The following is a 26035-nucleotide window of genomic DNA, read 5'->3' on the forward strand; positions in this document are numbered from 1 at the left end:
ATCAGCCAACTGCGCATGCGCCATCTCTATTCTTCACAACATGGAGCTACTGGTGCTTCCGAGCCAGCGTGATTACGTCAGCCGCGGCCTCGCTCTAGGAGGGTTAACGGCGCGATTTTTCAAAATGGTGGTGTGGAGGGAGAGAGGCTCCCGCCAGGCCCTGGAGCGGGGAAGGAGCGGCCTGGGGCACGGCGGGCGGAGGACGCGGCCATAATGGGGCGCCGGAGCCGCGCTTCGGAGGGGAAATCGTAGCGAGGACGCGCGAGGAGCGGCCGGCCGGCACCATGGCGACCTGCATCGGCGAGAAGATAGAGGTGCGGACCCGACCATCCCCCGCGTGGGGGTGGGGCTGAGACCCCACCATTCTCCTGAGCGGAGAGGGGCAGGACCCGACCAATTCCTCCGGGACGGGAAGTTCCGAGCAGCAGCTCCGCCCCCTCCTGCTACCTGCTGGGGTAGTGCCCCCTCCCCCCCCTTCCCGCGCCGGGCGTGAATTCTTCCCTCGGTTGTGTTGTGCTGGCTCAGGGCCTAAGGCCTCCCAGGAGGCGCCCCGGCGCAGCGCGACTGGGGAGGAGGACACGGATAGGGTGTCCTCTGCCCCGGTCATGCCCATCATCTCCTGGCAGCCTGAACACTGGCCGGTGGCAAGTGCGAATTCAATAGCACTGTCTGCTCCTAGGCAACCCCTGCTCTCCTCCCCTCCCCCAGCTTAGTATTTCTGGTGCAACCTGATCTCAGACCAAACTACCAGGCAGATGGTTTCTACTGCCTCTGGGGGTGTTCGCCTGATTGCTCTGTTGTCTAGACCCCGCTTGAATCCTGCAGCTTCTGTCTCCCAGTGACCGCAAGCCCCGTGGCCAGCTGGCTGCAGTGCAGCAGACACTTGTTACTCCACCGTTAATTGCATGAGTTTCAGAAGCACCTATCGCTGCAGTCAGTCTCTGGCCACTCAATGGAGTATCCTTTGGTAAATCAAGGAGAAGGCAAAGACCAAGATTTTGGAGTATTTTGACGTTACTCTGCTACCAGTCTGTACTGGAAGCCGCTTCTCATGTCGTGACTCAGCAGACAGCACGTGTCTATGATTCTGGTTGTGGTCAATCAGGGTTTTGTCTGGACTGGAGAGTCGTGGTGATGGAAGTTCGAGGTCGATGTATAGGTACTTTGCAAATTAGGATCAGAGACCTAACCTACTTTCCCATAGAAAATCTCACACTGAACGGGTGGGTCATATTCTGGTGACAGTCTTCTCTTGTTAGCTATGGGTCCTCCATAATACCATACATCCCAGTCAACACTAATACTACCTCATTGTTTGCATACAAGTGACAGGAAGTATATGGAAGACATACATATTTTATCCTAAGGCTTGTTTGCCCTGAGAGTAACACTGAGCCAGGGCACTAGTTAGCAAGGTTGTCCCTTTAACTGTGTTGGAGCCAGATCAACTGTAGTGATGAAGAGACATTGTTAGGGCCTAGGTTAGAGGCCTAGGAAGTGAAAAGGTGGTTAGGATGCGCCTACACTACACTCAGCTGTTGCGGTTGGGCTCAGCCCTTTAGGGTACAGGGTGTTGTCCGTGTGCCATCGCTGACAAGAGGTTGTTCTCGCTTGAGGCTGGTTGCAGAGCTCCAGGTTGGTCTCCCTACGTGCTGCAGGGACAGGGAAGGTTTCTGTGCGTCACCGTTTGGCCAGCTAAGTTCCCTTGTAAACAGCTTGGCCACGGCGCTCGGAGTGTGTGTGGGCCCCTTTCGCTTTCTCCCGGCGGTGCACATCTGTGGCCATCTCCCTTCAATTGTCCCCCGGGATCCTAGTATTCACTGGTGCTCAGGGCCTAGTGCCCGCTTGTGGGGCGGAGCAGCCCCAAAGGGAAGCGAGTCTTCCGCGTGGGGGCTGCGACTGCCCACGGCGGGGAGCATCTCTTTGCGGCCGCTTGGGACTGTCAGGCGGGAGGACGGGAAGTGACTCTGCCGCCGCTGCTATGGCAGCGGGAGCTGGCGGCCGTTGTTCCCCCCAGGCGCGGGAGAGCCGGCGGGAAGGCTGCCCGGCTCCGGCCCCGCGGTTGCTGCTCCCCTCTGGCCACCGTGTTAAGAGCGGCATCTTCCCCGGAGCTTGCAGAGCGGCGGCTGAGTCTCCTCCTGGCCCCCACGCCCAGCCGCGTTGCCTCTGCAGGCATGTTTCGCAGCCGGGCCGGGGAGAGCTCCATCCAGGTACGCTCCTGGCGCCCTTCCCCCCCCCCCGCCCCCCCGTGGGTGCTGGAACTAGGGGTGCGGGGGTGTGTGCGCGCTGCAGCACCCGGTGTCTTGAAGTGGTTTCCATCATATATCTGGTTTACAGTTTGATTGAATGGTTTTCAGTGACCCCACTATAAAAATTGTTCCAGCATCCCTGGAAGAGGGGCATCCTGCACAGTGATGGAAGACTAACTGTGAGGCCTGCTCTCTCTCTCTCTCTCTCTCTCTCTCTCTCTCTCTCTCAGGATTTCAAGGTGGGGAACCTTCTGGGGAAGGGCTCCTTCGCTGGGGTCTATAGGGCGATATCCCTAAAAACTGGCCTGGAAGTGGCCATCAAAATGGTAAGTGTTACTACCGCCCCATACGTAGCTGGACAATGCACGTGTGCCAATGTGGCTTGCGCAGGTGTAACCCCTGGCGGAGGTGTCACCTCAGCACATTCCTGTCCTACTATAGCTATGCATACTGCTGAGAGAATATTGCCTCTCGCTGCTGGTATCTTCTCCCTTGCCCAGCTTTGCTTGTGGTTGCATCTCTAACGCCCTGCATTAGATTTTGTGGCTGAGAGCTAGTGATTGAATTGCATATTGCAAAGTTGATATATTTTAAGTATATTGGGGTGATGCTCAGACATCCCAATCTGATTGGGGCCTCTTCACGCTAAGTGCAGTAGAAACACATAAAAGATGGGGTTGATCCTCAGCCTGTGTAAATTATCATGGATTTCAACTGAGCTAAAATAATTTAAAGGAGGATAATTTATAATCTGAGGATGTAGCCCAGAGGTCCTGCCTCAGAATTCGTATTCTAAGAGCCTGATCCTGATATCAGTGAGGTGCCAACTGAGTGCAGGGGGTTCAGCTCACACAGAGTAGCGTGCAGGATTAGGACCTGAGTTTACAGTAGTCTTGAAAAATTCCACTGACCCATTGACAAGAAACTTACTTTACTCCTCTGCTAAAAAAGCAAAATCATTAGATTTTTCATTATTATCCTCTTTGTGGTAATCGTGGGTAAACAGATTTTGTGCCTGGGCTGGTTAATCTTGATTGTCTTGGAAGGCTGGCTTATAGTTTATCTAAATATCTGTTTGTATTTTATAAACTTTACTTATTCATATTAACAATTTGGCAAAACTTTTGCTAGAATTAATACAGGCTGTATAGGTTTGTCTTCACAAGATTATATTTTCAGGTTGCATTTAAATTATCTAAATTTTGTATATAAATATTCCATTTTACCACATTATATATATCTAAATGTTTATCTGTTTTATTAGTGTCTCCTTTTTTCAATAGTTCTAGATTTGCATGCATAACTGCTTATTTAACAATCAAATATTATTCAAATCTATCTGTCTTTACTACTAAGAACAAGGTATTAAGTGCACAATATTGTGATTTAAACTCAAAGTGCAGATATACTGATTTAAAAAAAAGTTAAATGTAGAAGGAACTTGGGTATCTGTAGGGTTACAAAAGAACTTGTAAAATGCACAAAAGTAGAGTCTGATGGTAGCATTCACAACATTCATTCAGTTGTGAAATTTATCTTAAAAATGTGTCTTGAAAATACTTTAACTTGTACGTAAATACTAAAACACTCATGTTTGGAAAAATATATATTGTGTGGTCCCTTTTCAGATAGACAAAAAGGCCATGCACAAAGCTGGAATGGTACAGAGAGTTCAAAATGAGGTGAAGATACATTGTCAATTAAAACATCCTTCTATACTTGAGGTAAGAATAACCTTACACTTTGTACACTACCTTAAAATTCTGCAGTCTTCATTGTAAAAGTATTCTAACTGTTTTTATTCTGTTTTTATGTTCTAGCTTTATAATTATTTTGAAGATAGCAACTATGTGTACCTGATACTAGAGATGTGTCACAATGGAGAAATGAGCAGATATCTAAAGAACAGAATGAAGCCTTTCTCTGAAGAAGAAAGTGGGTTGGATTCTTTCATATAGTGACATTTTAGTCAGTATTTGTTTATCATTAAACAGGCATTTAATTTTGATAGATAAAAGTCCCTTTTAAAAATGTTTCACTGTCATTGCTTTCCCTTGGAGCAATTCTATGTAGCTCTAAATCTAGTAGTACTTGAAAGACTTTGCTACAATTGCATATATATTTGATGCATAGTTTCTTTGTTTTCTTGTTAGTCCTGTTTGGGACAGGAATAATAGCATAATAGAATAACCGTTGTGATTTATAAGCAGGGATCCAAGTTTTTTTGTGATTAAAAACCCCCCACGATTCTCTGATTTAAAAAAAAAAAATAAATAAAAATCCATGTTTTTCTGTGATTAAAATAAAATGCTGAACTTTAGTTATCAGTAAAACGCAATGTTTTATTGATGTACAGTAGAACCCCGTTAATCCAAGCTTCCATTATCCAAATCTCCATATTAACCAAACCACCAGGCGCCTCGGGCTGACAGTGACTGTGGCTCCGGTGGTCAGCCCCCCACTGCATGGGGCTGACTGCCCGAGCACTCCCCACTGCATCTTAAAATAAGGGATAGAAAGCTCTTTGCCAATTCTCCTGATTATCCGAATTTTTGATTATCAATTCTGGCCCCGGTCCCAAATAAATTTAAAGCGCATTCAAAAATCAATCATAAGAGCGGGAGGTTGTATGCATTGAATAAGTGACATTGGTACTTTCAGCAAAATTAAGCTAATAGTTAATATATTTTTATTTTTTCACAGAATGTAAAAACTGAAGATTGTTTGTAAAAATGCAAATTCCATGTTTTTTCTCTGGGAAACCGATTTCTTGCATCCCTTCTTATAAGTCCGTGTGCTACTAGAAATAAAATATATTAAAAATTGTTCTTCAGTGATGCCTAGGTAGATCTTCCCTTTTAACATTAAGATGTAACCTTTGTTAAATTACAGTTCTAGTATGAAATATGACTATATAAAATTGGCACATTCTTACTCCACAGATTTGTGCCCCTTGTATTACATTTGAGTTACATCTCCATACAATAGGAACTAGGACTGTTGTGTGATTAAAAAAAATAGAATACCATTTATTTAAATATTTTTGGAAGTTTTCTACATTTTCAAATATATTGATTTCAGTTACAACACAGAATACGTGTATAGTTCTCACTTTATATTTTTTATTACAAATATTTGCACTGTAAAAAACAAAATAGTATTTTTCAGTTCACCTAATACAAGTACTGTAGTGCAAACTCTTTCATGATAAAGTTGAACTTACAAATGTAGAATTATGTACAAAAAAATAACTGCATTCAAAAATAAAACAATGTAAAACCTTATAGCCCAAAAGTCCACTCAGTCCTGCTTCAGCCAATTGCTTATACAAACAAGTTTGGTTGCAATTTGCAGGAGATAATGCTGCCCGCTTCTTGTTTACAATGTCACCTGAAATTGCATGGCATGGTTGTAGCTGGTGTTACAAGATATTTATGTGCCAGATGCACTAAAGATTCATATGTCCATTCATGCTTCAACCATCCTGATGATGGATTCTGCTTGATAATGATCCAAAGCAGAGCAGACAGACGCATGTTCATTTTCAGCATCTGAGTCAGACACCACCAGCAGAAGGTTGATTTTCTTTTTTGATGGTTCGGGTTCTGTAGTTTCTGCATCTGAGTGTTGCTCTTTAAGACTTCTGAAAGCATGCGCCACACCTCGTCCCTCTCAGATTTTGGATGGCACTTCAGATTGTTAAACCTTGGGTCGAAGACTGTAGCTATTTTTAAAAATCTCACATTGGTACCTTCTTCGCGTTTTGTCAAATCTGCTGTGAAAGTGTTCTTAAAACTAACGTGCTGGGTCATCTGAGACTGCTATAACGTGAAATATATGGCAGAATGTGGGTAAAACAGACAGGAGACATACAATTCTCCCCCAAGGAGTTCAATTTCAAATTTAATTAACGCATTATTTTTTTAACGAGCATCATCAGCATGGAAGCTGCCCTCTGGAATGGTGGCTGAAGCATGAAGGGGCATACGAATGTTAAGCATATCTGGCACGTAAATACCTTGCAACGCTGGCGACAAAAGTGCCATGTGGGTGCCTGTTCTCACTTCCAGGTGACATTGTAAATAAGAAGCAGGCAGCAGTATCTCCCATAAAGGTAAACAAACTTGTTTGTCTTAGCAATTGGCTGAACAAGAAGTAGGACTGAGGGGACTTGTAGGCTCTAAAGTTTTACGTTGTTTTGTTTTCGAGAGCAGTTATGTAACAACAAAATCTATATTTGTAAGTTACACTTTCACGATAAAGAGATTGCACTACAGTATTTAGGTGAATTGAAAAATATTATTTCTTTTATCATTTTTACAGTGCATATATTTGTAATTAAAAATAATATAAAATGAGCACTGTACATGTTTTCTGTGTTGTAACAGAAGTCGATATATTTGAAAATATAGGACAAAATCCAAAATATTTAATACATTTCAATTGGTATTCTATTTAACAGTGTGATCGTGATTAATTTTTTTGAGTTAATCATGTGAGTTAACTGTGATTAATCAACAGCTCTAATAGGAACATTGGAACAGCCACATTATTTTCTGCTTTTGCTGGGGGGTTTTATTCTTGATACTACAGATCCAACACAGGTCGAAAAAGAGAGCTGGAGTCTGGTTTGTTTTGTGCAGTATCATTGGAACTATTAACCAATTTTCAAAATGGAGATGGATATGAAAATAATGTGGCTGTCCATATGGTACTGAAGGCCTAATCTTGTTTGTGGAACTCTTTGCTAATGATGATGATTGATACATTGGGAGGAAAGAATCCACATTGAGTTAGCAGAGCTGGCAGTTCAAAAAAAGCACCCCCCATATATTTGTAAAGTGTTCACATTTCATATGGAAATCATTGCTACAAGAAGCACCAATCCCCATGTTGTTACTGCCAGAGTTTCTTGTCAAGTAGATATACACATCAAACAACCGATTTTTGTTGGTCACTTGAATAGTGGTTCAGGACAGATGTTACTGTACGTTTGGGAATTTTTTTTTTTTAAAAGCACTGAAATACCTGTCAGTGCAATTCATTCTTTCACCTATTAAAGCTTTGCATCATCCCTTATAGATATCATCCCCATAACACTCAGGAGCCCAGAATCAAGTGATAGAACAGGAAGCTGCAAAGCGGCATGGTTTAACCAATTTGGAAAAAGTTACTTAAAAAGTACTGTCTGCTGGACACAAAGTAGTCTTTTCTTTGGAATGGTGACTTTTACCAGTACAATTCATTCCTCTCTCCCCAAAGTTTTCTTAAGGTCTTTGCCCTCTGCAGACTCCTAAAGGAGGAGTGGGAAAAGAGACTGAATATATTGGTGGGGGGAGAATAAGGGAGTTGGCCAGTAGGCTAGCTTCTGCAATTTGAAGGATGGTAGTTGGTGTTGCTTTTCAACCAATATGTCTTTAATTGCACTCCAGGTGGGAGGCAGAAGCACTGAAGAATACAGTACATCCCTAGGGATGACTATCAAATTTAAAATGCAGTTCTATTCTGAAGGTAACACCACTGTCTCCAGTGGGATTGCACAGGTGCAACTGATTGGAACTTGTAAACAATTCATTAATGAAATACAAGTGAATATAATTCCTCTTCTACTTGTGTTGGCTCTACAGTGCCAACAAACATTGAGAGTGGTACAAACTTATCTTTTTCACTAAGTCATAAAGATTTGTTGAATAAGATCCTGCTTTTATGTCATCATGTAGAGTCATAATGACTGAATTTAGAGGGTCTAATGATGAAGCAGACTTGTACACAGTACACTTAGGAATACTTCTGAGTGGTTTCAGTGCAGAAGGCTGCCTTGTAAAGGTGACTTTACTGTATTTTAGCATAACTTGTAACTTTTTTCCCTATGCGCTTCAGTCACTTTGTCAAGAGTGCATCACGTACACAATCAGGAAGGTTGAATTCCTTGAGCTGTAATAAGGATTGGTAATTGAAAGGAAGTGAGAAAAAAATGTTATCTTTTTGTGGGATGGAAGAGGGATAAATGATCATTTGCCTCAGCAAACAGTGCTTCCTGCCATAGCCATAATCCTGAACCAATGGTACAGGACACTATTTCCGTCTGTGTGAAGCCTTAAGGCATTCACCCTCTTGTTCTAGACTACGCTCTTGTTCTTCTGTGTTGCGTGATTGCTTTACCTGTTGTGGTAGGGAAAACGGTTTCTAATTGTAACTTTTAAATTAATTTAGTGGGAGAAAGGACTGCTCAAGATTATTTGTGTTTTCGTTATTGTTAACTTCTGTGCCATTTTATTAGTGATCTGTTACACAGTGTCCAAATATCTGGTCTCTTGTGTGTATATATAATCTATACATCACACAAAACAGATTGGTTCTAAGAATCTGCTTTATATACTAACTTCCAGGACAGTGATGATTTTTTTTTTCCAACCTTTTTTCATTTGTGGGCCCCTAAAAATTTTCAAATGGAGTTGTTTGATCCATTTGGAAATCTTAGACATAGGCTGTGGACCACAGGTTGAAAATAACCATTCTATGGTAACGACAACCTTTAGTGGACCCATTAGATGTAGTCTGCGGACCCCCAGTTAAAAGCCACTGTTCTTGGGTGTTCAAAAATAAAATCACTGCCCCATATTAACAAGTTGTCAAAGCATCTAGGGCCAGTTTTAAATATTTTCAATTTGTACTCAAGTTCTTGATTCAGTATGATTTTGCACAGTGGCAAAGAAACAAATTTGATTACTAGATTACAAGCCCCATTACTGTGTTTCATGGATTTGCCTTAGAAACAAATAGTCTTGGTGAGGCAGCTAAGCAGTATGGTAACAGCAAATCTCTCCTCTAATCTCTTTCATATAATGACGGTTACATTACACATTTTTAGTAGTAATTTGATCCTAATAAATGGATTGGATTGGGTTGGGTTAGATAAGAAAATACTTAAAAAGTCATGTTTTGATGCTTACTGTTTCAAATATTCTACTAAAACCAGATCTTCTATTTCTGTGTTCTAACAGCACGACATTTTATGCATCAGATTATCACAGGGATGTTGTATCTTCATTCTCATGGAATATTGCATCGGGACCTCACCCTTTCTAACCTTCTACTCACCAGTAATATGAACATCAAGATTGCTGATTTTGGACTAGCAACGCAATTGAAAATGCCTCATGAAAAGCATTACACAATGTGTGGAACTCCAAATTACATTTCTCCAGAAATAGCCACACGGAGTGCACATGGACTTGAATCTGATGTGTGGTCTTTGGGGTGTATGTTCTATACTCTTCTTATTGGGAAACCACCTTTTGACACTGACACAGTCAAGAACACATTGAATAAAGTAGTATTAGCAGATTATGAAATGCCAGCTTTTTTGTCAGGGGAGGCTCAAGACCTTATACACCAGTTACTTCGCAAAAACCCAGCAGATCGTTTAAGTCTTTCATCTGTGCTGGATCATCCTTTTATGTCCAGATATAACTCAGCACGAAGTAAAGATTCAGGAACTGTGGAGGATTCAATGGACAGTGGAAATGCCACAATCTCTACAGCCTTTACTGGCTCCTCCAGTGTCAGTATAAGTGGTTGCTTGAAGGAAAAGAAGAGGGTCTTGGTTGGTCAGCCACTCCCAAATAAAATGACTGTATTTCCTAAAAATAAGAATTCCAGTGACATTTCATCTGTGGATGGAAGCAGTTCTTATAATCGCTGGAGAATTCAGGGAAAAGAAACTGGCATAAGTGGTAGGGGAAGAACAATGCAACTTACTGAAGAGAGGCCACATTCACGTTATCTTCGGAGGGCCCATTCTTCTGATAGGTCTGGAGCATCTCGCAGTCAGACTCAAGGAATATCAAACACTGTGGAGAGATGCCATTCCATAGAACTGCTTTCAACAACCAGAGTAGGAGTGATGGAAAATACGGAAAGATTTTCACCTGTAAACAGCTATGGTGATATTCCCCCTATATTTAAGGATAAGACTTCCTGTAGTTCTGGTTCTTTTGAAAACCACACATCTCCACCTGTGAAAGACCAAACACAGTAAGAATCAGTCTGATTTAGAATTGGCAGCTTTAAGATGAAATCTAGAAGAACTATCTATCTTGTTAAATGCATAAGGTCATGGAATAAGCTATAGTAGAAAAACATATATTTAAATTTCAGTCAGCACAAATGCATTTTCTATTAGTGTTTCAAAAACGAGCTCTTCTCCTATATGTCCCTGGTGAAAGCTGCAGGGTCCCACCATGAGGGGAGGAGCAAGTCTTGCCTGCGGAAAGTCTCTGCAAGCAGGGTTTAGATGCCAAGTAGGAGGAAGATGTGGCTTCTGCCAGTGTAACTGGGTGCTACAGAGGGGTGGGGGAAGAAAGCCACAAAGGCAATGCTTGACAGTAGCCATTGTCCTCTGCATGTGCAAGTTCGAGGGCCTAACTAATGAGAGCCCTGGCTGGCTTGAATTTGTCAAACTTCAATTAACTTCTAGTATAACTATAAACCGATATATTTATTTGAAACTATATTAATGGAAATAATATTGGCTTTCTTGCTATATTTTCCTGGTGCACCTGTCGCATGTTATCTGGAATCTCCAAAGTTCCACATGATTCTCTTAGCCCCCACAAAAATGTTCTGTTACTGTCTTTGCATCTGGAATAGTATTACTCTTATTATACAAACATACAGTATAATCTTGTTTATAGCTGTCACTTTTATTTCACAAAAGCTATACTACTCAGTAAAAGAGTCCCTTTGTACAAATTTATTTAGCTTTAGGCTCAATAGCCAATAAATATTCATGTTTGTTGTTATGGAAACACTTACAAATATTTCTGTGTATTTAGCTCAAATTATCTCTGTCCAATGAAGCCCAGTATTGGTTTATTAGAACAGAAGTCCCAGACTGAAACAATGCAGCAGTGGCTTGGAAGCATACAGACAAATGGTATGAATTTACAGAATGTTGTCTTTTTTAATTGTCAAGTTTGCATGACCTATACAAACGAAAGAAATGCTGTTACTTGCCTCAGGCATGTAATTACTTACTTGTCTTATTAAATTAATATTTCCTTATTTGTGAGACAAGGACACATCTAATTATGTGTTGTGAAATAATCCAGTACAATGGGATGTACTGCTAGTATTACAAAAGAAATTGGACATTAAATAGTATTCACTTCCATGGGGAGGTGTGGGAGGTGCAGTCTGGCTTCCTGGAGGAAACATGGGAGGATACTTAAAATAAGAGATTATTGTGATGTGTTCCTTTGTGCCACCTTTAATATTTAAATATTTTTCTATGCAGATAAACCCATTATGAACTAAAAGGATAGTAAATGGTACAAGAGTAACTGCCTACAATAGCATAAATGAAGCTTGATAGTCAAATTGTATAGCTCTCTGAAATGAGGTGATCCTCTGCTTTGGCTACCATCATTAACTTTCTGATTTTTTTTCATTTATTTTACTAATAAAAACAACTAGTACCATCAGGAAGATTATAATACAGAATTTTATAGACCTTCCTCATTGTTCAGTGCTGACCAGAAGCAGAACGACTCTGTGCCTATTTAAATGATGATTTGAAGTGTGAAGGGTAAAATTTTCAAAAGCACTAAAGTCCCACTGACTTTTTCCAATGGGATTTAAGTTCCTGAATGCCTGTCCCTTTTGAAAATTGGACTCTGGTGGTTTTGAATATTTTTATCTTAGCTTCACTATTTTGAAGATACTGTGATGTCATTCTTTGAATAACATAAAAACACTGTCTGTATGAGTGTAGAGTATGAAAAACAGATGATTAGAGCTGCAGAAGGGAGGGTGGAGAGAAATACAAAAGACACAGAAGGGAAGGAGGAGTTCTTTGCCATGCATTATATTACATCATATACGCAAACTGTACATAATAAAGATGTAATTTAACCAAGAGGTTTAAATAACACAAAACCACTCATTTTTCTTTGTTTGATATTTCCAGACTCTCTCTTTCCCTTGGGGGAATTGTAACCATATGATGTATAGTTGGAATTACCCTATTCCTCATATAACCTAGCTATCTTGGTGCGCTCTCTCTCTTCTTAACTCTTTTATTCTTTTTGCAATGCATCTATGCCATGGCAGAAAGAATGCACTCAGTGTTTAGGTGAAGCAGAGATGAGGCTGATTAAATATCTGCCTCATTTAATCAAATATATTTGATTAAATATCAAATCTGAAGTAGCAATTATGGCCAAATCAAATATAAAAGCAATCTGTTCCCTTCGTTAAACATGGGAATATCTAGCATAACTATTCACACCTAGTAGTGTAATCTAAATTTCTAATCTACCCTTTTGCTGACACATTACACATAAAAAGCAGAATATTGTAAATATTAAGTTATTTTTTATTTATGGCAGTAGCATATTCAAATATTCTATTTCTGTCTAGTTTATAGCTAAAATAGAAAACACTTCTTAAAAAGTGCATTTGAGAAGTGGTTTTTATTCTATCAAGAGTTTGCTATATTGTAACTTCCGTAAAACTCACTAGTCCTTTTAATAGTACTACATATATTACCTGAGTGGTAAATTAACAATATTTCTTTCCATCGAGGGAGATAAAGTTTGATTCCTGTTTTAAATTAAATAAATATTTAGAAGTGTACTAATAGTGGTATAATTTGGAAACAAATTATTCAGAAATGGTGTTTCAGTTAACGTACTCTGCACTCACTATATTTAAAAGGCAGTGATTAACACGTTAGTTGCATAGTGAAATTTATTTTAAATTGTATTGGAGTTCAGTACATATCTTTCAAATTTGAGTCATTTAAGTTTATTCTAAAATAAAATGGACACACTGATGTCACAGCCTAGAAATGGTACTCAATATTGAGGGCTAAACCAACCTTTCTTCTTCAGTTACTTAGTTTTATTTTTAAATTTTAGTTACTTTGAATTCTTTTTAAAGACCATGAAATAGTTTCTTCCTTTCTATCCCACCTCCCCTTGCCCCTTAAGAACTCAGAAAAATCTTCCAAAGTAATGAATTTCTTAAACCTCTAACCTGAACACACTTATGCTATTTTTCAGCTCAGCTGAGAGAGCCTCTGGATCACATCAGTACTGATAATGCAAATGGAGGTTTCCGATACCATCTAGGTGTGCAGCAAGAAACATCAAGAAATGCCTGGAATGGCTTAAAAGATAAAAAAAATCCCAGTGCCCCTATAGACATTGCACATTCTATAAATCAGATCAGTACAAAGAAATATACCTCTGGACTTCAATGTAAATCTGACAAAGCTCAACCAGCATCTGCATTTGGTCTCTATCCAACTTCAGAACAAGGAAAAGCCAGGGGCAAAGAACTAATAGGACATCAGAAACCTACACTGCGAAGTATTGTCTCTCCTCTGAATGCTCACAGGCTAAAATCAATCAGACAAAAAACAAAAAATGCAGTGGTGTGTTTCGTTTTTTGAAATTATAAAAATATATATTTATAGATTAAGTATAGTGAAAATGGAGATCCCTTTTCTTTTAGGCAGTTGCTCAGTAAAATAAGTGTGCTCAGATGCTTTCTAAGATGTATATTAAAAGAAATAATCAGAGATTAGTATGGTATGGTATGGTAAATCTCAGTCTTCATTAGTATGGTAAACCTCAGTCTTCATATAATCTAATGCCATTTCTGATTTTTGGGACAAATGTTAGTGTAGCCTCATTCTGAGCTTACAAGTAAAAGAAAAATACAGCCTGACACAAACTAGATATATTAAAAATATAGGCATGCTTTTCTAAGTATTTAAAAAATGCACACTTTGAGTTTACAGATCTTGTTTTGAATGTTAATGTGACCAAATTAAACTATTGTGTGCACGTGGTAGCAATATAAAACATGAACATTTCCTTTTAAGCTATGTATCTGAATTGAAATTGAAGAGAATAGCCTTGCTCTTTCTCTCACAAACACCCTTGACCTCTTTTCCTCTGTGCTTTCTTTTTTTTTCTCCATCTCTAAAAATTAAAGTTCTTTCAGTCCCTGCTTATCTCAGTTTCTTGTTTTTTCTCATACTTGTCTCTTTTTTTCCTTTGTTTCTCTTACTGCTTTTTTCCCCTTCATCCTCCATCTGTTCTTTCTCTTACCTTTTCAAATACTAGGGTAAGGGATTAGGTCTGATCTACCTCCTAATTTCTGATTGGTCGCTTCAGGAAGCCACGCACTTGGCTATATAACTCTTTGTTCATGCTGAACAAGCATTAGAATTGTCCTAAGGAATAGCATTACCTGTACCAGTTACTTCAGGGAGCACAAAATCAGCTGCTTGATCTTTGTAATACCATTGTTCATTATTGTTATCAGTTTGCCATAAACATGGAGAGGGAGGAAACAAATACTTTTCTGAAACATTTGTGGGGGGAAAAATGTATAGTGTCATTTGGGCAAGAAATTACATTTTAATATGACTTTTATTTTTATATGTATTTTAGGTGAGCATTTTAGATGCAGGAGAAGTGTGTATGGAGTTTCTAAAAGAACTCCATTCCCAAGAGCTTGTGAAAGAAGTTCTCAGAATATCTTGTGATGGAAGTGTGGTGAGTAGTAATTTAACTTAAATTGAGCATTTCCATTTATTATAAATATCAAGTGACTGTAGTACTTTTATTTGTGATATACTGAACAGTTAATAGCCTTTAGCTATATTAACCTTAATTTGAGTATCAGTTTGTTTAGAAAGCAGTTGAATATTTTACATCAAGGATGAATGCGAAACTGCAGATATTTTCTTCTTGGGTAGTGCAGTCTTTGAAATGCAAGTAGCAGATTGATTTGTTTCTGTTTTTAAAGAAAAGAGACCTCTGATTTTAGTTTTAGAACTAAAACTGGCTAAACTTTTAGTTGAAACCTGCCAAAGTAAATTAAAATAGCTTAGACAGAGAAATACAGTAGTTAAGCCTTGCATTGTGTAACTTCCATCCACAGCTTTCAGATAAGGAATATTGTGATATATTGTATAGCAATACAACTATAAGATTTTGGGGGGCTTTTTGTTAGATCACAGTTTATCATCCAAATGAAGGAAGAGGCTTCCTTCTTGATGATGGACCTCCCTCTCCTCCTGAAGATGTCGTTATGTACAGCTTTGACAACTTGCCAGGTAGTGTGAAATTTATTTTGTTTTAAAGGGAAAAAAAAAAGTAGATTAAAAGTGTAATTTTTAATCAACTTTGTGCATGGTTGGAATGAGTACTAGCTTTTAAATACTTCATGTTGAATACAATGGAGAAAATGCCTATTCATTTAGGAGCAAGACAAAAACTAGAGCTCTAATTGAAACTGACTTTTTTCTCCTTTGAAATGTAATGAGACTTAATGCTGTGAGTCATTTAATGATTTCCTTATAAGGAATCACTTATTTCCACATATTACACCATATGGGGACGGGTAACTGACGCTTTTTTAGTCTTCTTGGAATCTGGTGTTCGGTGTACATACATATATATTTTTCCTTTTGAATTAATCAGTTAAGAGTTTTAAATCTTCTTCTTTTAGAAAAGTACTGGAAAAAGTACCAGTATGCAGCCAAATTTGTACAGTTGGTAAGATCCAAAACACCAAAAGTTACCTTCTATACAAGATATGCTAAGTGCATGTTGATGGAGAATTCACCTATTGCAGATGTTGAAGTTTGTTTTTATGACGGTATGTATTCATATGGACAATATTTTTAGCTTTTTACTGCAACGATTAAACCTTATTAGCAAAATTGTACTGAAATCCTGTTGATCAAACAGAAACCATGTGTAACTTCAAGTTTTATTTAAAATTTTTTGCCTAAGACCAAATGGTGAATGCTTCCAAGTTTAAAAAGGAAAGAGTATTAGAATTTTTTAAAGTACTGTATATATTTTAGTATTTTGTCATTGTTCTTCATCCTAGTGCACACAGGCCATTTTAAATACTGTTTAGTTACAATACACTCTATCTCCTTGCAGATTCAATTATCCAGTGTTTTGAGCATACACCACCAGAGCGGTATTAAACTACTGTCGCTCTCTTTGTGGCTTTGTGGATCATCTTCCTCCCTACCTGTGATTTTCTCATTTTAGATGGGTGAATAGTGTGCTTGCTCTTTGATTTTTCCCTGTCATTATCTAGAAAAAATTGTGGCGTTTTTAATGGAAACCTCAAGAGCAGGGGATCCAACCATGTCTCTAAATGACTTACAAATAAAGTAAAGATTTCAGGCCAAATTCTTTTCTGGTGTAAATAGGCATAGCTGCATTAAATTACAATGAAGTCAATTTTAGCCCTTCCAAAGCAATAGTAGTAACTTTTTTTTTTTTTAAAGATTGTGTAAGAACACAAATAGATTAGTATTCAGGTAAGTCCATTTTTCAATAGCACTGCTGAGAAGTGTCTGTTCCGCAGAAAAAGTTCTTGTTTTGCTGTATTTAAGTGGTCCCTTTCATTTAATTAAGACAAATAATGAATATATTCTTCATTTTTGTTTCAACAGCTGTAACACAAGAGCACTATCCTCTAATACTTGATTTCACTATCTTAATGTCTTGAGTTGGAATATCTTAACAGTGATTCTCAACCTTGCCAGACTACTGTACCCCTTTCAGTAGGCTGATTTGTCTTGCGTACCCCAAGTTTCACCTCATTTAAAAACTACTTGCTTACAAAAGCAGACATAAAAACACAAGTGTCACAGCATATTCCTGAAAAATTGCTCACTTTCTCATTATTACCATATAATTATAAAATAAATCATAACCCCAGGTAGAGAGATACTGCTATAGTATATACAGAAGTATAAACAAGTGATTGTATGAAATTTTAGTTTGTACTGACTTTGCTAGTGCTTTTCATGTAGCCTGTAGAATCTAGGCAGATACCTAGATGAATTGATGTACCCCCTGGAAGAACTCTGTGTACCCCCAGGTGTACATGTTGGTTGAGAACCACTGTCTAACATAAATGTTTTAAGAAGTAATTTAAAGGTGAAGTAGGTGTGCTATGATATCCTGGCCCGGATCTCATGTATACTTCGTTATTGTTTTGTTGTTTTGTTTTGTGTTAAATGCATGTTTTCAAATTTGCACAGGAACTATGTTGGATACTGAATATACACTAATACATTAATATATGTTAACATTATAGTTGACCTATTTAAGTTGCTTTTTGGTTTCTACTAGGTTTAGAGTTCATTTTGGAGTGAGTTAAAGGAATCGATATGTTTCTCTTTGCAACAAGTCTTACATATATTATTTCTTGACAATTTCTGAAGAATGTAGCAGTAGTAATTTGCTGTACTTGGTAACTTTTGATATTTTAGAGAAAAAATAGATTAGACTTTGTTTTTTATAGGGGCAAAAATACACAAGACAGCAGGTATTACTCGAGTGATAGAAAAATCTGGGAAATCCTACACTTTGAAAGAAGAAAGTGAAAGTGGCCTGAAGAAGGAAATACAAATATATATGGATCATGCAGATGAGGTAAATATTTATTGTATAGGCATCTCTGAGTGCAAAGTGCCTGCCTCTAAACTTGCAGCCTTTTTCACTGAGGTTGGCTCCAGCACTATCTTCTATCCTTTTGGTGCCTATATTTTCTCTTTAATGTTTTAGGACTTTTTAAAATGCGGTCAGACTATAAAGTAATGCTATTCCTATATTTGATTAGTTAACTTTCAATGTAAATTGAAGATAATTGTGAAAAGAGCCTCTGTTACTTTTCCTGCAAAGCAACCTGGCAGATATGTGAAGGAGATTTATTTTTAAGCAAAAAATGCTGCTAATCTGCCCTTAGTGGAATACCCATTTACCAATCAAGCTTTCAGGCCCCATGAATCCCAATAAGCAGTCACAGGAATAATCACACCACCTCTCTGTGGGCTTAGGGAATAAGAAACCAAGACCACACACCCATTCTGTGCATTTCCACTCCCTACCCTTATTTTACTGTGAGCTTCCTACACTGGGATCCTGCTTCTGTCTCCTCCCTTAGCCTTTGAGAAGGGAAAGAGGGGGTGGTATGGACTTTGGATCTTGCCCTTTAGGGTCTCATTTTCAGTGCCCTTATAGAGTGTGATCCAAAATCCATTGAAGATAATAGAATTCTAACTGACTTCAATGGGCTTTGGATCAGGTGCATGGGGAGTGAGCTCTTTTAAGCTAAAGGAGAATGAGTTGAGCTCCCCCTAAAGGCCCAGCAGAGTGTGTCTAGCAGCTTCTCTCTATACTGCTAACAGCAGAAATGCTGCAGCCTTGTCAAAACCAATTTCCTCTGTACCAATAAGCTTTTAGCAAGGCTGTTGCAAACACCAGGCACATCCGTCACATTAAATAGTCCATGTTACAGATATTTATATAGCCCTTTCATGTTCTGAATATAAATTAACTTTTTTTTTTTCCTCTTCCCCAAAATCAGGGACACCGTATTTGTCTTGCATTGGAAGCTGCTGTTTTGGAAGAAGAAAAGAGAAGTGGAAGTGTTCCCTTTTTTCCAATAATTGTTGGAAGGTAAAAGTTTATTTTAAATTGTAGCAAAACAAGGTATGTAAACATTTAAATCTCTGGATTAATAGACTGTCCTTCATTGGCATAAAATACAATTAGACTGCATGCAGGTGAGTTAAAGAAATCTAGATCAAAAGATAGCAAACACGTATGAAACCTGAAATTCTTAGATGAATGGTGCTATAAAGTGCTTCATAAACACAGCCCAATTTTAAAGATAGGATAGCACAGCAACAAAGGTTAAGTAAGTTGTCTGAAGCCACACAGTCAATTGCAATTAAGAGATGCCAGGTTTCCTCACTAAGTCTGCTGCACTTCATGCAATTATCCCCAGTAAGAAGATTCACAAAGACCTTTATTCTTGTGCTCTTTTTAATTTCCAGGAAGCCAGGCAACACTGAATCTCCAAAGGCTTTGGCACCTCCCTCTACTTCAGTGGATGTAAACTGTACAGCGAGAGACGCTACCTCAGTGGATAGAAATATAGCTGTGAGCTCTACTCCTTGTCGTGTTCCCCACATAAATCCTTCTGTAAGTAAACAAGTACATAGACTTGAAATTGCTGTCTAGTTAGAATTTAAATACACAAACGTTACATTCAAATACAAAGGTACATTTTTATGGATTTAACCTGTATACCTACCAGATTTGATTACAAATACAGTTAGATTAAAATGTTTTATAACACAAATTGACAAGCAAAGAAATTGCAACTTTAAGCTCTTGATCTTTGGCTCATTTCTTCTATCTAGGTTTTGTAAGAATCTGAAAGAGACATGTCATGCAGTATCTAACAGCAGTAGGGCACAGTTTGATAACCTTACTTAAGAATTTATTTTGCTAAACATAGAAGTATTTTAATTTATTGCAAAGCACTATGGAAGAGCTGTCTGAGGCACCTTCTGGTTTGGAAGTGCTGAAAATGTCTCAGGATATTAACAAGCATTCAAACTATGGTCCTGGGACATCAGTGTTTTTTAAAAACGTGCATTTTTATGTGAAGCTTTGTTTGGTATTAGTGTTATCTATAAACAAAACATGTCTAGCATGTCAAAAAGCCCAACAAGCTTCAATAACTGAATTGAGAAGAAGCAGATGCATCTTGTATGTTGCCGCCTTTAAATGTCTGCTAGACAAAAATATGTTACACACTGAGAAACTAGGAGAATAAGAACAATCCGCTGTATTCCTCTCTTCTGTTTCTCTAGTTTTTGGTCAAACGATTCTTAGTGAGAACTATTCTTTTAACTAACATGGTTTGAAGCCTGTTTATGAAGTAGAGAATCACCGCAGTTGTGACAGTAGGAGACTCTGGTTCAGGGGAAATAGACTTAAAGTAGAAGGGGGAATCTACTCTCTCAAGATACTTAAGTGGTCGAAAAGAGGTCCTGTTACCAGTCCTTTAGTTCAGAGGATGAAAAATATAGTGAAAAGTATCAATTGCTGGTTTGTAATCTGTGCATGCTGTAGAGTAATTAAAGTGGTCAGATAGGAGACTAAATATTTTAACCAGGAATAAAGGAGCATAAACACCTATTTACTGCTAAAACTGTAAGTGATCATGGTCTCATCATTAGTAAGGACAATAGTGTTGTGCAATTCTTGGTGTTCTATTTTTAGATATCATATGAAGGCTCTGCATTCACAACTACCATTCCTGAAACAACTTGCTCCTCCAATCAGCAAAAGGAGTGTAGTCCAAATTCAGCTCAGCTTTTAAAATCTGTCTTTGTGAAAAACGTTGGTTGGGCTTCTCAGGTGAGTAGTGAATTGCTAGTAAAGTAGACAAGTCCACTTTTTCTTGGACTTGAATTAAGTATTTTTTTTAACTAGAAGAAATGATTAATTTTGAAAAAGTATATAGGCTTCACTTGCAAGCAGGGAGTACACAGTAAGTTTCATTAAACTACAGTTTTGGTCATTTTTTGAAGGCAGATAGGTTGGAAAGTACAGGATAGGGCAACAAGATGATGGAGGGGAGGCTCAATATGAATGAAGAAACTGGGAACTAGCCTTGAGAGAAGACCTGAGTGGAGTAGTTCAGCTAACCAATGCTACTCATTGAGGTTCAGATTAACTATCTATTTGAGACTATGGAAAAGACCAGAACTAGTGGATATAATATAAAACTACATGAAGAAAGAATTAACATAACAGAGGCTCTCTTCTATAGTGGAATATACAGAATGACCTCTCCAACAGAGGTAGTAGCCAATTAATGCTAATCTTTTTAAACAAAAGGATGACACTATGAGTTAAACTAAAGAGCTATTGGTCACTTTTGTACTTGTCATTAGTTGGGTACTATTTTGGAGGAGGAATTAGGAATTTTATATTCATTGTTGGATATGTGGTTTCTTCATGGTCTTTGTGCCAGATAAGGGGAAAAAAATAGAAGTTTACAAAACAGCAAAATTGTTTTACCTAATCCAGACATGAATTTATGACCTGCTTCTGGTCCTAAATGAGTCTGTAAATTTGTGTAGTAATTTGTCTAATTATACCACATATTGTAGAACCAATAGCCATATAAACCAAACTTGTATTAGTTTTTCTACAAATTTTATTGCACAATTCTTAGCCAAATCGTACTACTAAAATTAAGAGTAAAATTTCCAAAAGTGCCAAAGTCCTATTTTTCAAATCTGCCTAAAAATCCCTTTGAAAGACAATGAGGCTGGGGCTCCTAGGTGACTTTGGCACTTTTGAAAACTTTACCATAAACTTCTTAAAATAGATAGTTATGGTATGCAACTTTAATTATTTGAAGTTTTAAAGCTGTAATAATTTTGGACACATCTCTTGTCAGTTGACTAGTGGAGCAGTGTGGGTTCAGTTCAATGATGGATCCCAGTTGGTAGCACAAGCAGGTGTTTCTTCTATCACTTACACATCTCCAAATGGCCAGACAACTAGGTGAGTCTTAATTCTATAAGCCCATACATGCCATACAAAGTAAATGGAAATACAAGATAAACTTTGCAGTGGGTATCTAATGTTGACGTTTCAGAGTTACTATTTTTTAACTCCTACAAATGTTTGTTTTTGATTAGCATGTTAAGGAAATTAAAACCATCTCTTTACTATAATTTCATCATATGGAAACTACCCAAATGGTCTGTATGTGTAGTACTATGTTCATAGTGTGTAGATAAAAACTTTACTAGTGTTTATAGCACCAAAAAAAATCCAAAACTCCAACTGTGTATAACTTCTGTGTTTTGGTGATCAAATAAGTGTAGGAATAGCACATAGTCAAATTTATCATGGGTCAGCCCTGGCTAAAATGGAAATGGATTCTGTCCATATCTATTCAGTATGAGATTCTTTTATTTATATTGCTTGCTCAGTGACTAGAGGAAATTTTAATGAAAAGAACTATATCCCATTTTTCTGAAAACATGTCCACAATTTACAAGTTCAGGGACTGCCCTAGTAAATAACTAAGCTACATCAAGTGTATATATCTGATGATCTCAGCCAAAACCGTAGATGACGTTTTAACACAGTAGCTGTTCTATTTTGAGTCTCAGGTGACTATGGCAACTAAGTTTTATTGCTGTTCAATGAATAAAATTAGGAATTTCACACAATGGAGTGTATAGTAAGATATCTGTCTGGATACTATATTTGCAGTTAGCTGCTCAACTTTTCTCATGTAGTTTATCAAGTTATTATATAATCTCTACAATCCTGAACACAATTCTGCAAATAAAAAACATTAGATAAAAAATTCACTTTTGGTGCTCAAGGCACCCAAATAAATTTGTAAAAAAAATCAGTAAGTGACTTGACTTCAGAGAGGCTGGGCACCCACAACTCCTGAGATCAAGTTAAGGATCCAGAGATTCCTAACTTTAGGCAAGTTTGAAAATATCTTTACTCTTTAGTATTTTAATCTGCTGAATCATATGGATGTTCCGGTCATAGAAATTGCTTCTACTATTTACTTGTGTAACTTCCTCCACCTGCTAGGTATGGAGAAAATGAGAAATTACCAGAATACATCAAAGAGAAGCTGCATTGTCTGTCTTCAATTCTTGTGATGTTTACAAATCCAGCTGGCCCCCACTAACATAAAGCAACTCTTTCGGCTTGAAGGTTTAATAAATAACTTTCTGGCATTCAAGTAAAGTCACTGGTTTACTCAGTTTACCAGAAACTTTTACAGTTCAGAATTCTACTCCGTGATGTCTGCTGAACAGCAGGAAGGAAAGTGTTGCTATTACATCTAGCCAGTCATTTGTGAAACACATCTTACAGATATGTAATACTTTCCTCAGATAGAGGACACAAAGTTGTTCTACGAAACAGATTCTGGGCAATCTCTGAGCCTAACTGATTTTTCAGGTAAAGAATTCTTGAACAATCAATTAGAATTGTACATAGTGTTTGTTTCTCTTTTTTTGTTTTTTTTCCCTCCTCACTGCTCAGTCAATGCTGGCCATCAAAGAAAAAGCATTTGTGCTGTTGAAATATTTGTACCTGTAAATAACTTGTATTTTATGTGGCTTACGAGTAATATATGTAAAAATATATATATAGTTTTATACTTGTTTTATATTTTTGTAGCAACAGTTTCTAATGAAATTTCCCTGCAAAAGCATTTTATAAAACAAAATAATAAATGCAGTGGTAATTGTCCAGATGATTTGGTTCATTTAACAAAACCATTGCCTAGGGCATTCTCAGATGCTGGGGTATGTGTGAGAGAAAGAGAAAAGGTACAACTTTAGCTGTACCATTCTGATACTGAATTGTTATACCAATAAAATAAAAACCAGCAGGACCTTATTAAAGGGAATAAGGTAAAATGCCACATTTATTGTGAATACAGAAAGAATCATCGTAAGCAGTTAGTTATAGCTAAACATTGCATTCAATTTCATATTAACACATTCATTCATACACACACACAGAGGTTCTGCAAGGTTATCATAGATACCAGCTTTAGAGTTGCTCATGCCAAGCAACTGGCCAGGTGGCCTGGACATGAGGAGGGAGCAGGGCCTTGTCAGATGCTCATCTGATGCTCCTGGAAGTTGGTTTGCAGAATCAGACCCCAAAGTTCTCACTTTCTGGAGTCCATTTTTATAGGAATTTCTTCCTATGCCAGTCTATGGGAATTGCTTCATCATGCTGTTGCTGAATCAATCAGCAGATGGCACATTCCTGCTGGCTCTGTGTTGTTCTTCAGTTCTCCCATTCTTCAGGCTGTTGGGTGGATTCCAGTCTGCCCTCTAGGGGTCCTCTGACTATTTCCACTTGACCACATCTTCAGGCCAATGGACACTGGATGCTTAGGCTGGCACCTCCTGATCATTCATTTATTATCCACACCAAGCATCCATCCATAGACGTTCTCTCTTTTAATCACAATTGTTAAAGCAAGATAAATACAACAAAAGGGCAAAAACTACTGTGTGAGTAGTTGTTTCAAAGTAGAGAACAGACTCTGTCTTAGGATGTACTAACACAATTAGCAGCTTGCAAGTTTCACACATAGAGGGAGGGAAACAGTAAAAACAAGACCAAAAACCAAGAGACCTCTTAATTAGTAACAAACTATGGGGAATCAAACTCATTTATGATTTTAATACAGAACTACTTTAATATGATCCAACATAATGTCCTTGGGCACATCACCTCTGATTGAATCCAAGGGTATATAAGGACTGGAAAAAGTGCAGCAGATTGTTGTCCAAATTCCAGACTTATTAGGTGACCCTAATTCTAACTTGCATGCTGAGAAGGTGAAAAAAAATCCAAGTTGCACCTACTTATGATTATGTCTACCCTACTTTATTTGGATATAGATCACCTCTGCATTTGGCCTAGTCCTATGCTGAATTCTTCTCAGATTTGCAATGTGGGAGAAAAAATTCAGAAATTCTGTTAGGTACTATGCCAGTTTATTTTTACATTGTAAATGCTGTTGTAGTTCAAAGTATCACTACATGTAGTTTTTTTCATAATTGAGACAAAATTTCAAGAATTTTTATCCTGTACTGGGAAGCATGGTCAAAGAAGCAGCTATGCAAGTGGAGTCAACCACAGAGCTCTAGTTTCTCTGTTTAATTTATTTTAAATCTGAACATACTTCTGGAGTGTCATTTTAATTCTAGCTAGCTTCTTAAGCAAAATGAATTAGTACAGATAAGCAAAAAATACAGCAACACTTTTTTTAATAGGGGTCAAAGATCCTTAAAAATGAAAAAGTATAAATACTCAAATATTACATGTTCTAGAGCAGGGAGAACCTACTGGTCAAACTTTCTGCATTGTAACTAGAAAATGCAGAAAGTGTCTAAAAGTGAAGTCTTTCTAAAGCAGGTAATATTTCAAATTATAATAATAAAGCTGTTAGAGAAGAATGTCTTAGACTTAAATTAGCTATTGCCACTGTGGAAACATAGATTTATTGATATCTCAGGATAAGGAAGGATTATTATTGGTTGTGGAATCTAATTAACTGAATTAGTTACACTATTCAACTGGTGGAAGGTGCCATTGGCCTAATATACTAACCTCCTCTCCATCCCAACCGAGCTTGTTCATGGTTGGTTCATACCCTGGAACTAACAGTCTTTTAAGGCTGACCTCAAACAAGCAGCAGTTGTGGAGCAGAACAAAATGGAGAAAGCTGGCAGGACTGCATCTGCCTTGACTATGTTGTATTGCTAGGCTTGTATATACCCCCAGTCAGTCACATGTTAACCTCAGTGTGCCGTACTTTTTTTTGAGGGGCAGGAGGTGTTAAGAAGCCTCAAACTTTCATATCTAAACAGTCAAAACTCATAATGAAAGTGTGGTTGGCCAGTCTTGGAAGGACTTGGACCTAGAGGGTGGGGCATTCTAAAAGAATGGCAATCTGAAATTTGTCCCAATATTAATAAAATCAAACATTTTTCAACTTTCATTTAAGATAAACAGTATGCACATGCATTGCTTGAAAACTTGTTTATGAAATACTCCAATTTTGTGGGTTATTCTGTAAGATGTCTATCTTCAAGTGCTTATGTAGTTTACAAGTACAATTCCTAATTTTATTTGTGTACTCATTCCACCCAGCTGTTTTTTGAAAATCCCACCCTTTTTGCACATCCACCCCAGGGCAACGACTACTTATTTGTTGATTCTGACAACTTCTCCATATTGTCAAAGATATGTAGGTACTCTTCCGTCTTTCTCACAATCTACATATGTAAACAGTCAGATAATTGGTCTTTGGTCTTTCATTTAAATGGCTTTGAAGAGTTTTGCTGACCTGGGAAGCCA

General features: G+C 38.0%; 1 protein-coding gene across 2 annotated transcripts; it reads left to right on the plus strand.

Moving 5' to 3' along the window:
- The first annotated feature begins 60 nt into the window (after positions 1 to 60).
- On the plus strand, positions 61 to 25828 carry PLK4 (polo like kinase 4). Of its 2 annotated transcripts, none has more exons than XM_038398239.2 (16): positions 61 to 314; positions 2480 to 2575; positions 3878 to 3973; positions 4070 to 4184; positions 9254 to 10286; positions 11087 to 11187; positions 13316 to 13689; positions 14717 to 14821; positions 15282 to 15384; positions 15780 to 15929; positions 17604 to 17734; positions 18669 to 18760; positions 19141 to 19288; positions 20378 to 20515; positions 21567 to 21673; positions 22733 to 25828. In XM_038398239.2, exons 1-16 carry the CDS (start codon positions 285 to 287, stop codon positions 22830 to 22832), a joined length of 2919 nt encoding a protein of 972 aa, XP_038254167.1. In that variant the 5' UTR covers positions 61 to 284; the 3' UTR covers positions 22833 to 25828. The 2 variants fall into 2 exon arrangements, with proteins under 2 accessions (XP_038254167.1, XP_043369340.1); XM_043513405.1 differs by lacking the exon at positions 61 to 314 and adding an exon at positions 1868 to 2210.
- Positions 25829 to 26035: the final 207 nt, after the last annotated feature.

This window comes from Dermochelys coriacea, chromosome 4, assembly GCF_009764565.3.
Source record: "Dermochelys coriacea isolate rDerCor1 chromosome 4, rDerCor1.pri.v4, whole genome shotgun sequence".
In the NCBI taxonomy this organism is placed as follows: domain Eukaryota; kingdom Metazoa; phylum Chordata; order Testudines; family Dermochelyidae; genus Dermochelys; species Dermochelys coriacea.

Coding starts and splice junctions, on each gene's coding strand:
- PLK4 (XM_043513405.1), top strand. CDS start 2,175: ATGTTTCGCAGCCGGGCCGGGGAGAGCTCCATCCAG. Junction 10,287..11,086: donor CCTGTGAAAGACCAAACACA/GTAAGAATCAGT, acceptor CTGTGTATTTAG/CTCAAATTATCTCTGTCCAA. Junction 15,385..15,779: donor CAGCTTTGACAACTTGCCAG/GTAGTGTGAAAT, acceptor TTCTTCTTTTAG/AAAAGTACTGGAAAAAGTAC.